The sequence below is a fragment of the Desmodus rotundus genome, chromosome 9, assembly GCF_022682495.2.
Source record: "Desmodus rotundus isolate HL8 chromosome 9, HLdesRot8A.1, whole genome shotgun sequence".
Taxonomy (NCBI): Eukaryota; Metazoa; Chordata; class Mammalia; order Chiroptera; family Phyllostomidae; genus Desmodus; species Desmodus rotundus.
Window position 1 is genome coordinate 43,172,781 of NC_071395.1, and position 15,865 is coordinate 43,188,645.

A 15,865-nucleotide genomic window follows, 5' to 3' on the forward strand; every position below is an offset into this window, starting at 1 on the left:
AAGCCATGCTACCAGGCATTAAAGGGGCAGGGATGTTACACTGCCAGAGAGGAGGGAAGGCAGCCCCAATCCGGAAAACTTTTATTTGCTCTACATTCAAAGGTAATCTCATGCTTTCACACCAAGCTTATGCCTGCTCAGGCCTCAGCTCTGGCCCTGCTGGTGTTGCTGTGGATCGTCTTCCTCTTCTTCCTGCCCATTGAGTGGTTGTGGGAACGGCTCCTCCAGGCCTGAGGAGGATGCCTGGAGCTCCCCAGTGGATGCTGCCAGGCGGAAGACCACAGGGATCTGGGCCAGGGCTGGATTGGTCTCCTGCAGGCCCTGAATCCACTTGGCCATTGTGGCCTGGTCATGGGCACCTGCCATACATATAGCGAAAACAGGGCCTTCCTCCACTGTTGGGAGAAACAGGCTCTCAGAATTGGTGCAGTGGGGACTGTGGCAGCCCCCACACCTCATGCCTACACTGCTTACTGGAAAAGGGCAGGGGCTTTAAGCTCCCTTTCAGTGTGTCCAAGCCTTTGCCCAGGATATGTACTCTGCATAGTCTGCCCATTCCATTCTTCACCTGTGTGATACCTCCTGGTTCTTCAAGATTCCACCAGAAAGTCCTCTTGCTCCCCATCTGAGGCTGGGTGGTATGCTACTCCTCTGAAACTCCAAGAATGTAACTTGCCTGTTCCCCCACTGGCCCTGTCCTGGTCATACTCAGGAGCCAGCAGAGGTATTCCATGACGGAGAAATGACAGGCCTGTGTATGTATGGACTTGGGCATCTGCTGGGTCTGTGATTCGTAATGAGGCGGGGTCTCAGCCTGGGCCCCGCTCTTGGACCCCACAGGCCACACCGATCCTACTGTGTGCACCCCTGCTCATCCTAGTTTTTACCTTCATTGATGTCAAACTCATAGTCATCCCAGCCACTCCTCCCGTAGTCCAAGTCCAGCTGCATCGGGTAGTGGAGGTTCCATTCCTCTGGAATTTCTTCCACTTCCTACTCGGGGGAGGAGGTATACAAGCAGAGTCAGAGGCCCAGGATCTTGCAGCCACCTGTAGCCTCCCCCCTACCATCACCAGGAACTGCATCCCCTCACAATCTGTGAGCCCCCACCATCCCTCAGGGCAGTGCCAGCCCACCGCACACCACTCCCCATTCAAGATTTGGGTCCTTACCCTCTCCTCAGGGGGCACCAATTCTGCTCTGAGGATGTGGTAGTAGACACATTTGTTGCGGAGCCACAGGGAGAAGGGGCCCTCGACAAAGATAGGCTGGGCTGGGTTGTGGCGGGCCAGGGCAGCCTGTTGATCGGGACTCTGGATACCTGGTGTGGTTAACATGCATGCCCAAGGGGCCCTGGCTGAGGCGCTGTGTCCAAAGGCCCAAGGAGTCCACCAAGCAGGCTCAGTGAGAACCCATGCACAGGGCCTTACCTACAATATACTGCTCAGTGGGATCCGCTGTACCTGTGGAGTCTTTGGATGGAGGCATCTGCAAAAAAGTGTAGGGGTGGGCCCTGACGGGGTTGCTCAGTTGGTTAGAGCTTTATCCTGACAGGCCAAAGTTGTGGTTCGATCCCTGGTCAGGGCAGATACAAGAGTCAACCAATGAATGCATAAATAAGTGGAACAACAAATCAATGTTTCTCCCTTTCTCTCTAAAACCAATAAATAAAAAAGAGTAGGGGGTGGAAGTTTGCGGCCCCCAGCCTCTACAGAGGAGCTGGGGAGAAATGGGGAAGGATGGGTCCCAGCAAATTTTGGAGTTGCCTAGCAGGCAACCTACATGTCACTCAAGCCCACTCCACACTCTTCATGTCTATACAGTTTAGCATAATAGCTGCTAACATTGAAGAATGCTCACACATCAGGAACCCTGGAGCCCACCCACCTGCAGTAAAATCTGGGCTCTGCCAGTCTGTATGACCTTGGCCAAGTTGCTGTACCTGTGCCTCAGTTTCTCCAATTCAAATGGGGGTAATAGCACTTGAGATGGTTCTAAAATGCCAAGAGCAGTGCCTGGCAAGTCGTAGGTGCTCAGTGCTTGTGAAACTTAGAGAAGAAAAAAAAATCACACAAAACATTCCAGGAAGACGACCCAAGAAGTCACAGTGTTTGCCTTTGTGAAGGACAGGGAGGGAAGGAATGCCCTTTTGTATATTCTTAATTTTACTGAATGTGATTCAAAAAAACTAAATGAAATTTAATTGTTTTAAAAGTGCACATACACTTTGACCGAAATACCTGAGAGTGGACACTGTTGGCACACATATTGTCCATTCTTTTAGGTTAAAAAGAATTCAGGTGAATCATGGGTACAAACAGAATGAACCACCAACCATATAATTCAGTGAAATCAGCCAAAGGTAAATGCAGGAGGTATGTAATGCTCTGCCATTGGAGAAACACTTTTTTAAAAAAATTAAATTTTTTAGGGTGACGTTGGTTGATAAAATTATATAGGCTTCAAGTGCACAACTCTATGGTACATCACCTGTGTATAGCATTGTTTATCACCCAAGTTCAGATCTCCCATCACCATATATATGACCTCTTTCAGGAGAAACATTTTCAAAAGTATATTTTGGGAGGTGGAAAAAGTATATGTTTTACTCTTGGACAATAAATGATACTGACTTTTCATTTCAAATTTAACAACATGGACTTAAAAAAATATTTAAAAAATAAAAAAAACCCAAGGGGAGTGGGGAGGGGATAGTGGGGAGAGGGGTCTATAGGAGCTACTATAAAGGACACAAGGACAAAATCAAGGGGGAGGGTAGAGGTGGGAGAGGGAGGTGGGACTGGCTGGGGTGGGGTGGAGGGAAGGGGAGAAAATGCAGACAATTGTAACTGAATAAAAATAAATAAAATAAAATAAAATACTAACCCCCCCAAACCCATATGATTATATATCTTTTTCTTTCATGCTAAAAATCTTGGTTCCTATCAGTAGTAATACATGCTATTTGACTTACCCATTGATGTACATAAACGGTTTTGATATTACTACTATCTAACGCGGTGGGATTAAATAAAGGGTTTCTCTGCAGATCTTATTTCTTAGAATACATGCCACTAAGGATGGACAGTCAGATGACAGTGACTTAGAAGATTTTTTCCTGTCATTGGTTATACTATCAGATATTTAGCTACATCTATTTTTTTGTTTTCCATTTTGGTATTTTTTCTTTTCTTTTTTTTTTTAGATTTTATTTATTTTTAGACAGGGGAAGTGAGGGAGAAAGAGAGGGAGAGAAACATCAATGTGTGGTTGCCTCTCACACACCTGTACTGGGGACCTGGCCCTCAACCCAGGCATGTGCCCTGACTGGGAATTGAACTGATGACCCTTTGGTTCACAGGCCAGTGCTCAATCCATTCAGCTACACCAGCCAGGGCTTTTATTTTTAAAAATACACTATACATTTGCATAGTTTAAAAGCCAACCCATTTTAAATAAAACCATGTCTGTCTTCTATTCCTGTTCTCTCTACCCATCTCCTCTGCCTGCCCAGAGATGAACATTTCTATCCATCTCTGACTTGTCCTTGCATTATTTATTTTTGTGAAAATAGGTAAACAGGTTTATTCACTTTAATTTCCCTTCCCTTCTCACACTGAAGATAGCTGACTATCCCACTGTGTATACTTCATCCTTTCACTTTGCATTTTTCATGAATCTTTGATTGCGGTGTCACAGTCTATATGCACAGTTCGCTCTTGATGGATACTTGGATTGTTTCCGTTCTAAATCTGGGTGGTGTCAGTGATTTTACCATGCTTTCAACCTTTCTGTATGTATTTTTCATAGTGAGGCCCGGGAAGATAGAATATTTATATATACAGGATACATATGCAAAAAAAGTGTATATTTGCTTGCAAACACATAGGGTTTCTGGAAGGGGACATGGAAGTGATCACCTCTGGGGGGACTGGGGACTAAAGGGCCAGAAGAGGAGAGAACTCTTCACTGTGTGCTCTTGTTTACTCTTTGGCTTTTTAATGCATTACTTTAAAAAATGAAGAACTGAGTTAAACACTGAGTTCTCTCACTGAGTACCCCATCACACACTATCCTACACCCTCTCTGCTCTCCCACCATCCAACACCATCCAACACCATCCACATGGCTTCTAGAGAGCACTTTGGCGATCACAACTCTCCAGAAACATGACTTTTACCCCATGCCTCCTCTAGGCTCTCTCCTCACCAACAGGTTCAAAAACAAGCTCTTTAATCCATTGTACTCCTAGCGTCTTCTCCCCAACCCCAACCCCTGCACCAAAGGAAGACCTTTCAGCATCTCCTCAGACCCTGGCCCATGCTGCTCCCTCTGCCTGGAATACTCTCCTTGCCCTTCCTGTCCTGCCTAAGCCCAGCTCACCTTCACCTCCTTCAAGATGCCTTCCATGGCTGCCCCTTCTGGGCTACCATGGCCTCCTGAGCTTCTCCATCTTAGTGGCTCTGAGGGGAACTGTTACCAGGGTTGGCCTCCATAACCAGACAAGTGCTGTGAGAGGCTCTCTTTGGATCCCCTGTGTGGCCTGGCATGAGTGGGGCCCTCAGGACATGAGGGTGGAGTGTGGAATCTTTCATTCACAGTGACTGAGCAATCAACTTAGAATTGTGGCCTGTTAGGCTGAGTAAAGGGGGGCCCAGCCCAGGGTGGCAGCTGAGGGTATGGACAGGGGTAGATACCTGGTAGACGGTGACTCTGGCACTGAGGTCAGGCTCTATGTGTCGCAGGCCCAACCTGGCCAGGTCAACTGGGTCCTGAGGCAGGTCCCGGGGCACAGGGAAGGGGTTGACGTTCTTGAAGCGGGAGAACCACAGCCTCATGCGCACGAACTTGAGCATGGGGTAGCTTTTGCGCCCAAATATCTGAATCAGCAGGAACTCCGTCTCCTTGTTGGGCATCACCCCTGTGCCAGGTGGATGGCAGCAGAGCCTCAGGGAGGGGACAGAGAGGGGAGACATCGGAGACAGAGAGAAGGGAGCCCATTGGAGGGGCCCAGGACCAAGAGGAAATTATGGTGAGGACCAGGTGGAAAGAATCAGAGACAGAGAGAATTGAGTTAGGAAATTGATGCCAGAGAGGGAGGAGAGAGTCCAAGAGAATTTAAAGGGAAAGTCAGAGGGAGAGAGGAAAGAGATGAGAGGCAAAAAGAGAGATGGAGAGAGAGGGGGAGGTGGAGCAGGCCAGACAGCGAGGACACACATCAGAACCAGAGTGATGGAGGGGCCCAGACCTTGGAGGGAGGCAGCCACTCCCACACCCTGAGCCTGCTGGCCTCACCGTGGTTCTCCATCTGCTCCAGCACAGCAACCCCACACTCCTGCTGCCGTGGGTAGTGGATGAAGATTTCCTGGAAGATGTTGCGAGGACGGAAGACCTCCTTGGGGAAGACGTCAAGCAGCAGGTTGTAGATGGCCAAGTCCTTCTCGACGCCATACTCCTGCATCTTGCGCAGGGCCAGGTAGATGAAGTCCACGTGGCCCCGCTTGTGCACGTTGTGCTGCCCAAAGTTCTGCACGGCTTGCACAAAGCTGGCCTTGTTCCGGGCCCCATCTGGTGACTGCCTAAACAGTTCTTCGTGGGGTGACAGGGCCTTGGTGGGCCCCCGCAGGGGCTCAGGTGGACTTGGGACCAGAGATGAGTCAGAGCTGTGGGTGGCGGTGCTGCAGTGGAGGCCTCGAGGGCCCTGGGAGGGTACCTGGGGACAGAGAACCACTGCTCAAATCTGGTACCTCCCAGCTGTCTCTCAGGGACTGCCTGCTGGCTCTTTCCTGGGAAAGGTGCCAAGGGGCAGCCCTAAGGGCCTCTGAGGAGGTGTTCTGTGGTTACAAACCCAAGATCAGGTACCATTACGGACTGGAGAACACAATGGTAAACCCCCCCCCCCAGAGACAATTCAACAATATTCACCATGAGGACAATCACACCCTCTGTTGCAACAATCTTGCATCTGGTATTTAAATCTGACACCTCTAAACACACCTGCACCTAATGACTTTTGTGCATCTGCCGTATCAGTGGAAATGGACCCAATGTGCAGAGGTAAGGAAATGATAAAGCAAATGGCTGTGAACTTGGGGAAGGAGCACCTGCTGTTCTAAGACACACTGAGGAGGTCTCGTGTTACCTGGGGTGGGCTTCAAGGTATATACAGTAGATCCCCATTATCTGAAGATCCTGTATTTCTGAATTTGCCTACTTGCTGACATTTATTTGTAATCCCCAAGTCAATACTCATGGCACTTCCCTGGTCCTTCATGGACACGTGTGGTGGAGGCTGAACAAGTTGATGCTCTGCCTTCTTATTCTGGCTTTAGTGCCTGTTTCTTGCATTATTTCTTTTTATTTTTTATTTTTTGGTGATTTTGCTTTTGAATATGGCCCCCAAGTGTGTTTCAGAAGTGCTGCCTAGAGTTCCTACCTGCAAGAAGGCTCTGCTGTTGCTTACAGAAAAAAATGCATGTGGTAGATAAGCTTCATTTCGGCATGAGTTATAATGCAGTTGGCTGTGAGTTCAATGTTAATTAACCGACTACATAGATATCTTTAAAGATTTTATTTATTTACCTATTTATTTTTAGAAAGAGGGGAAGAGAGGGAGAGAAACACTGATATGACAGAGAAACATCGATGGGTTGCCTCTCGTATGCACCCCAACCTAACCCAGGCACGTGCCCTGACTGGCCTGACTGGGCATTGAACCTACGACGTTTTGCTTTGCAGGATGATGCCCAACTAACAGAGCCACACCAGTCAGGGCAAAAATATGTATTAAATGAGATGTCTTTAAACAGAAACATGCATACAGTAAGGTCATGTATTGATGGTCTGAGGAAAATGTGACAAGAGGCTCACAGGAGCCCTACCTCATTCTTCACCCAGGAGCAGAGTGTGGGCTCACCAGTTCAGTGCGTGAGGTAACTTCACAGACCGCAGCTGTGGGAGTACCAGGGACTGACTGCGTGTGTGTGTTTTGTATCTGTGACATATCTTTGGGAGGAAGTACAGTAAGCGGGTAGCATAGCTTGTTGCCTCTAGAGCTCAGCAGTGGCCAGACAGGAGGACAGACCCTTGTCACAATGTAGCCTCAGAACTGTTTGAATTTTGAGCTATGATGTCCATTGTAACTGACTGTATTAATCTGTTCAAAAGATAAATTTCCAAAACTGAGTTAAAGACAGGTAAAAACACCAAAAGGACAAAAACTAAGATTGAAAAGTGCAGATTTTGGAGTCACCAGGAATCTCAGCTTGACTGTTCTTGCCAGGTGACACCCACTTTACTACTCAGGCCTCAGTTTCCTCATCTGTTTTGATGGCATCTGCCTTGGGTTAAGGAGATCTTGTTTCTAGAATAGGGAGTCCATGGTGCTGGGAGCAGACCAGATCCCTCCAGAACAGAAGTCAGCAAACCACTGCCTGAGGGCAAACTGCCTGCATTTGTCCACAAAATTTTATTGGAATACAGGCATGCTCATTCATTATGTCTGGCCTGTGGCAGACGTAATGGCCCACAAAGCTCACAATATTTACTATCTGACCCTTTAAGAAAAAGTGTGCCGACCCCTGCTATAGATGATAAACTAACAAATTTCTTATTTTAATTTGAACGGAATGTTTACTGAATAGTCTTATGTGCCAGGCATTGTTGAGAACTTACTGTACCCATTTTCCAGATGAAGAAACTGAGGCCCAGAGCGGGGAAGTGTGGCTGCGTGGTGTAACACAGCTGCAGAGCAGCAGAACTGGGACTGGAATCTCTGCTCTCCTGCCCCACAGCCACCGTGAAGTCTTGCTTACATAAAGCGACATCAAACAGGCACTCATTTAAAAGTGAAAATGTAGGCAACTAGGTGGCATGGGCTTAAAGCAAAAATTGGAAAGGAAACTCTGGAATACCTAAAAAAAGGAGAGAGCCCACCAGGGAGATGATGTAAATGAAATGCACAGCACAGAGCCTGGCACACAGGAAGGACTCTACAAGAGAGCATTTAATAGTATCACTACCACCACCGCTGTTCTTGTTGCAGTCTATGGCCATTGATCAGCCTGGGCCATCTGGTCACTTTGGGTGAGGGATAATCAGTTTTCTGCCCACATCCTTACAAGTAGATGTGGGAGTTACTCAGAGGCACAACCCAAATCCAGTTAGCTCATACATCCTTCTTTTCTTATTTTAAATGTTATTTATTTACTTTTAGAGAGAAGGGAAGGAAGGGAGAGAAACAGCAATATGTGAGAGATACATCCATACGTCGATCTGTTGCCTCTCACACGTCCCCAACTGGGCACCTGGCCCACAACCCAGCCATGTGCCCTGACTGGGAATCGCACCAATGACCTTTCAGTTCTCAGACCAGCGCTCAATCCACTGAGCCACATCAACCAAGGCTACATCCTTGTTTTCAAACTCAACCCCCTGATACATGTGGGCACCAGCACTTTTTAAAATGAGTAAGAAACATTCAGTAGGCCCTCAGAGCAGATAGAACAGCCCACATCTGTCTCCACCACCCCCCGCCCCCCGCAAGCTGGCTTCACCACAGGGTGGATTCTGAAGGGCTTGGGAGCAAATCCCAGGCCTGTCTGCCTGCCTTTCTCCACCCTGATGGCTGCTTGGCTGGCAGTTACCTGAGAGAAGGGGGCTCCCGTGAGGGCAGCGCCACAGATGCCCCTCCAGCCCCGAGAGAGGCTCCGGGCTAGCAGCATGCCTTGGACCCAGCTCATGCCTCTGTTTGTTGGACAACCACCTGGATGAGGGTGAAGAGACAGCGTCAGTCTAGCACCCCACCCACTAATGGAGATGAGACCCCCCTCTTCTCCATGAGACCCCTCCAGTGGAGGCCACATTCCAGACTGCATAGCTAAGTCACCAGCCCCACTGGTTTCCTCACCTGCAAGAGGGAGCTTAAATGACTGCTACAGTCAGGGTCCTTGCTTCACTATCTGAAGGAATTTGCTATGATGGTTCCCTGCCCTACCAGGTCATTTTTTGAATAGTTTTCAATTTTTAAATATATAATCGTATTATATTTTTTCCATTACCATTTAGTCCCCTATACCCCCTTCCCCCAGCAATCATCACCTTGTTGTCCATGTCCACGAGTCCTTTTTCTTTTTTGCTCAATCCCTCCACTCCCTAACCTCCCCCCGCCACTAGCTGTTCTCCATACCAGGTCATTTTTTAACTTTAGTCATATACTATACAGTCCACCTTTTAAAGTTCAGTTTTGTTAAGTATATTCAGAGTTGTGCAACCATCACTGTAATCTAATTTTAGAAATTTCTTTCACCCTGCAAATAAACTAACCACCACTCTCATTTCCCCTCATCCTCAGCCCTAGACAACCAGTATCCTTCCATCTCTATAAACTTGCCTACTCTGGGTGTTTCATATAAATGGAATCATACGACACACATTCTTTTGTGGCTAGCACCTTTCTATTTCTTTTTGTAAGATTTTATTTTTAGAGGGGAGGGGAGGGAGAAAGAGGAGTAAAGCATCGATGTGAGAAACATTGATTGGTTGCCTCTTATAAGTTCCCTGACTGGGGACTGAACCTGCACCCCAGGCATGTGCCCTGACTGGGAATTGAACCCATGACCCATCACTTTGCAGGACGATGTCCAACCAACTAAGCCACACTGATCAGGGCATGACTAGCAGCTTTCATTGAGCATGTTTTCAAGGTTATCCATGTTGTAGCATGTATCCAACTTCATTCCTTTTAATTGCCAAGAAATTTCCATTGTATAGAAATATTGTTTTATTTATCCGTCCGTCAACTGATGGACATTTGGGTTGTTCCCACTTTTTTTTTTTTTTACTATTACGACTAACGCTGCTATAAACACTCATGTAGAAGCTTCTGTGTGAACATGTATGTACACTTCTCTTGGGTATATACTTAGAAGTCATATCGCTGGCATATATGGTAACTCTATGTTTAACATTTTGAGAAACCTCGAAACTGTTTTCCAAAGTAGCTGTACCATTTTACATCCCCACCAGCAATGTATAAGGGTTCCGATTTCTCCACATCCTTGCCAATCGTTATCGTCTATCTTTTTGAGTACGGACATCCTATTGAGTGTGAAATGGTATCTCCTTGAGGTTTGGACTTGCACTTCCCTAATGAATGATGATGATGAGCTTTTCATGTGCTTATTGGCCATTGTGCATCTTCATTGGAGAAATGTCTGTTTAGATCCTTTGTCTATTTTTTAAGTTGGGTTATTTCTCTTTTTATTATTGAGTTGTAAGAGTTCTTTATATATTCTGGATACTAGAGCCCGATGATTTAAAACTAATTTCTCCCATTCCTTGGGTCGCCTTTGTACTTCCTTGTCATCACTGCGGCACAAGTTTTACGTTCTGATGAAGTCCAACTTATGTTTTTCTTTCACAGCTCCGCTTTTGTTGTTGTATCTGCAGAACCATTGCTAAGCCACGGTCATGAAGATTTACTTCTATGTTTCCTTCTAAGATTTTAGCTCTTATATTTAGGTCTATGACCTGCTTTGAGTTTTTGTGTATTGTGAGATAAAGGGGGTCACTTCATGTGGATGTCCAGTCATCCTAATACTGTTTGCTAAAGAGATTATTCCTTCCCCATTTTATTGTCTTACCACTCGCTGAAAATCAATTGACCATAAATGTAAAGGGTTTATTATTATTGTTTTAAGCCACCAAGTTTGGTGCCATTTTTATCTAACAAATAGATAACCAGAGTACACGCACAGGGGAAGCTGGTAAGAACCAAGGTCCCTGCCCACAGTACAGGGCTGGTTCCCATAATCCAGTTGCCCCATCCTTCACAGCCCTTCATGTCTCCTGGGGATCTGGGGAATTGTGGAAGGAGCCCTTGCCTCCCAACTCCTACAGAACACAGCACTTGTACATCAGTCAGGAGTGCCTGGAGAGATTCTCCAACCCAAGAACTTCATCATACAAAGAATGTGAAGCTCAGAGATAAAGGGATTTATTGGCAACAGGGCCAGGGCTTCAGCTTGGCTCTCTAGGTACCATGCTCCAGTTATAGCGCCATGCTGCCTTCCCACGTGTCCTGGAACAGGGCAGGTAGAATCTTTAAACCAGATTCTGCCAAGCATAACTGCTTTACTAGCAGAGTTACTCCGAGAACCACAGGAATGCTGCTTGCAAGAGACCTCAGAATTAGTCTGCTCTCCACGAGCTCACCATACTGCCTAGAAGGGCAGACTGACAAATGATGCCCCTTAACATTTACTCATTACACCTGCTTTGAGCCTCTACCATGGGCCAGGAAATGAGTTAGGCATAGATATAAGGGACACAGGTGAATAAAAGAGTGACTTTCTTAAAGCTATCAGCCTTGGCCTGGTCACAGACACGACCTGTTGCAATGCTATATGAAGTGAGTGTTCTTACAGCATTATCAATAAGTGCCATAGGGTCATCAATAGGCCGTTTCTGGAAGAGTAAAGCAAGGTGTCACAGAGTGGTGGCACTTGAGCTGGCCTCGAAGAATAAGTAGGAAAAGACCAAGCAGGCATGGGATAAGAGTGCAGGCAGAAGGAGAGATAAGACAGAGGTATGAAGGAAGAGTCAAAGTCCAAAGCATGCTTCAGACCTTCAAGTATTCTGGATGGCAAATGAGTCAGGGTTATGGTGGAGGGAAATGGGAATGAGAAGCTGAAGGGGTTTATTTCTGGGCTTTCAGTTCTATTCCCTTGACTCCATGTTGAGCCTTACACCAGTAACACACTATTTTGCTTATTGTGGTTTTATAAGTTTTAAAGTCAGGAAGTGTAAGTCCTCCAACTTTATTCTCCTTTTACCAGATTGTTTCAGCTATTCCCAGTCCCTTGCAATTACATATACATTTTAGAATCAGCTGTAAATTTCTGCAAAGAGCCAGAAGGACTCTGACAGGGATTGTGTTGATTCTGTAGATCAATTTGGGGAATACAGGTGCCTTAATAATAATAATAATATTAAGTCTTCGGATCCATGAACACGGGCTACCTCTGCATTTATTTAGATCTCTTCTATTGTATTTTTTCCATTACCATTTATTTAGATCTTTAATTTTTTTCAACAATATTTTATAGTTTTCAGTGTATGAATCTTATTTCTTTTGTAAATTTATGTATATTTCATTATTTATGAAGCTATTATATATGGGAGTATTTTCTTAATTTCTGCACTGGTCACTGCTAGTATATAGAAATATAATTTACTTTTACATGTTGATCTTGTGTGTATACTGCAACTTTGCACAATTCGCTTATTAGCTCTAGTAGCTTTTTATTGGATTCCTTGGTATGATCATGCCATCTGCAAATAGATTTACTTTTTTCTTTTTAACCTGGATGCCTTAGTATTTTATTTTTAGAACATTTTCTTTCTTCATTTTAGAGAGGAGAAGGGAGGGAGAAAGAGAGGCAGAAAAACATCATTGTGTGGTTGCCTCTTGCGCACCCCCTACTGGGGACCTGGCCTGAAACCCAGGCATGTGCCCTAGACTGGGAATCGAATGGGCAACCCTTTGGTTTGCAAGCTGACACTCAATCCACTGAGCCACACCAGCTAGGGCTGCATGCCTTTTATTTCTTTATCCTGCTCAAGTGCCCTTGCTGGTACTTTCAGTACAATGTTGAATAGAAGTGGCAAGAGCCACTTCCTTGTCTTGCTCTAGATCTTAGTGGGAAAAGCATCCAGTCTTTCATCATTAAGTCTGATGTGACCTGTGAGTTTTTCATATATGTCCTTTATCAGGTTCAGGAAATTCCCTTATATACCTACATGTTGAATGTTTTTATCAGAAAAGGTCCTGGATTTTGCAAAAGCTTTTTGATGCATCCATTGAAATAATCATGTGGCTTTTGTCCTTTCTTCTATTATTACAGTATATTAACTGATTTTCAGATTTTAAACTTATCTTGCATTTTGGGAATAAGTTTCACTTGATTATGATATGTAATCCTTTTAATATGTTAGAACAATTTGGTTAGCTAGTATTTTGTTGAGGATTTTTGTGTCCATATTCATAGGAAATACTGGTCTGTAGTTTTCTTTCAGTGTTTGTTTGGTTTAGTATCAGGGTAATACTGGCCTTAAAAAAATGAACTGGGGAGTGTTGGATCATTCTTAGCATTACTTAAACTTTCTCTAGCATCTCCCATCTTGACCTGAAGCCTCCTTCCAGCCTCCGCTTCATATCTCTGCTACCTTTATAGCAAAGCTTTTCCTGAGAGGTGTCTACACACTATGCTCCACCCCAACTTGGCTGCTGCCCCAACCACTCCACTATCACCACCCTTGTGTGTTCTCTACTTAACCAAAGCCAGTAATTACTTCTCAGACCTCATTTTGCTCGATTTCTCAGAAGCGTGTGGCACTGGTAAGGCCGTCCTCCCACCTTCTTGACACTGATTTTCTTCCTAGCATCCTGGTGTGTTTCTCAGTTAATCAACAAGACCCACTTCTTTCTCTAACGTTTACAATGTTTGCAAACTTGAATGTGCAGACAAATCACCTGGGAACTTGTTAAAAGGCAGATTCTGATTCAGCAGTTCTGGGGTGGAGCCAGACTCTGCCGCATATCTAACAAGCTAAGCTTCCAAGTGATGGTGCTGCTGCTGGTCTGGAAACCACACTTTGAGTAATAAGGCTGTGGAATCCCACATTCTGGATTTGTCTGTCTACTCCCCTGAGATGTGTCATCAACTTGTTCCTCTCTTCTTTGTATTCCTGTAGGCAGCTCTAATGGTTCTCAAACTTTGTTCACGTTAGAGTCATCTAGGGAGCTTTTTAAAATCCGCACGCCTAGGCCATACCCTAGATATATTAAATCAAAATATCTAGAGGCAGGGCCCGGGCATCAACATTTTAGCACACTCCGATGACTCCCATGTGAAGCGAAGATTAAGACCTTAATTTAAACCTTCATTACTCAAAGTGTGTTGCAGGGATCAGCCACATTGGCATCAGTATCTGGGAGCTTATTAGAAATGCAAAATATCAGCCCTAACCCACACCTACTGAATCAGAATCTGCATTTCTATCAGAGTCCAGGCTTCCTCTCTGTGTGTTCAAGTCAGAAATGATGATCTATATGCTGATGGATCCAAATGTTTATCGCCAGCCCTGAGCTCCAGTCTTCACACCTCACTACCACTTTGGCATATATGCAGTCGTTTCAAACTTAATTTGCTTCAAGCTGACATCCCTGCTTAAACTTGTTCCTCTGCATCCCAGACAATAATACCACCATTCCTAGTCATTCAGGCCTAAAAGCTAGGAGTCATTGCTGAGTCCCCTGTGTTCCTCTCTCTCCCCGCCCATTCAGTCCATCAAATGATCCTGGTGACTACTTCCAAATCCACCCCAAATGCATCCATTTCTCACCATCTGAAGGTACCTCAGTGACCTCTTTGCCAGCCTCCCACTTCTTTCCTTACTTGCTTCCAGTCTGTCCTCCCCACCTTGGCCAGAGGGAGCTTTTTAAAATGTGAATTAAATTCAGTGTTCTCTGCCTGAAATTGTTAATGCTATTATCACACTTAAGGTAAAATCAGATAGGGTCTACCCTTCCAAACTCAATTCTTATTACTGGCAGCTCCATCTGCCCTGTTTCTTGAACAAGCTAAGTTATTCCAGTCTCAGAGCCTTTGCACTTGCTTTTCCTTCTGTTTGGAGATTTCTTTTCCCCTGATCAGTTCCTAGCTGTCTCTGGTCATTCAGGCTTATATTCAAATGCATGGCTTTTCCTGACAGCTTCCCCACTCCCTTTCTAAAGCCCCCACGATCCCGATGAATGCATTTTTTTTTTTTAAGCAACTACTAGCATCTGAAATCACCCGTTCCTTTTATTTCAGACTTGATCAATGTCTGGTTCCCCCAGTGGACAGAGGATTTTTGTCTGTCTTCCTCTACTGTGTCTCCAGCACCCGGGCAGTGCCTGGTATATGGTAGGCGCCCAGCAAATACCACTGGAACAGGAAGGAGAGCCAAATTTCTACAAAACGTCAGTAAGCTTTAAATCTGAACCCCGCGGTGGGGTGTACCTACGGCAACTCTGAGGCTGGCTGCCAGGACTCTGGGTTCGTTGGGAGAAAAAGGCAGACGCGGGTTCGAATTCCAGCCTAGCTGTCCACCTGCGGCGTGACCTCAGGAGAGAGCCTCAACCTCTCTGGGCCTCAGCTGTCTCTTCTGCAAAATGGGAGATTAAAGACGTGAGAAGGTGGATACACGAAGGGCGGCTTTTCCCAGCACGTCCCCGACCCGTAATCCAAAAGGTCATGGGTCCCTGGGCCAGCAGCCGGGTCCCTCTGGGGCCGTCCTCCCCCGCTGCCGGCTTAGAATGGGCCGCTCAGGGGCCCTGCAGTTTGCAATTGCCTCCCGACACGCGACCTACTTACTAACGCGGGCGGCCACGGACTCTGAGCCGGCTGCTTCTTGCCACCGGGCGCCGCCATGTTGCCCGAAGAGTTTCCGGGTCACGGGCCACCAGGGGGACAGTAATTCTAGAACACCGATTTAAAGAGGTCCCACCCAAAAGGGAGGAGCACCAATAGGAAGAGGGAGCAACATTGGTACAGCCTCACAACGAGCCAGGCCCCGCCCCTAATAAGGCAAACCACATCCCTGACCTGGGAATTTAGTTTGTCCCTGGACAGAGTGACTGGGTATTTCCCGAGCTGTAGTGGGACTTGGGGGGCCGCGGGGCGGGGGAACGTTAATCCAACTGAAGGCCCTGGTTTTCCTGCCTGAAATGTGGCAATGAAGTAGTAAGGGTGGAAGCACTCCCAATGTGTGAGAAATGCGATGTCTGGGTCCCTGGATTTGTATCCTTCCCTTCTGTGCT

General features: G+C 46.1%; 1 protein-coding gene across 4 annotated transcripts; it reads right to left on the reverse strand.

The window, feature by feature from the left end:
* Positions 1-64: 64 nt before the first annotated feature.
* ECSIT (ECSIT signaling integrator) lies at positions 65-15,569 on the reverse strand. Of its 4 annotated transcripts, none has more exons than XM_024557038.3 (9): positions 15,420-15,569; positions 15,070-15,210; positions 8,646-8,764; positions 5,296-5,713; positions 4,698-4,921; positions 1,431-1,488; positions 1,173-1,321; positions 888-993; positions 65-395 (listed from the first exon to the last, which is right to left on the reverse strand). In XM_024557038.3, the coding sequence occupies exons 3-9, from the start codon at positions 8,739-8,741 to the stop codon at positions 145-147; spliced, it is 1,302 nt and encodes a 433-aa protein (XP_024412806.1). In that variant the 5' UTR covers positions 8,742-8,764; positions 15,070-15,210; positions 15,420-15,569; the 3' UTR covers positions 65-144. The 4 variants fall into 4 exon arrangements, with proteins under 4 accessions (XP_024412806.1, XP_045048438.1, XP_045048437.1 ...); XM_045192503.2 differs by having other exon boundaries at positions 15,066-15,210; XM_045192502.2 differs by having other exon boundaries at positions 15,416-15,516.
* Between the last annotated feature and the right edge of the window lie 296 nt (positions 15,570-15,865).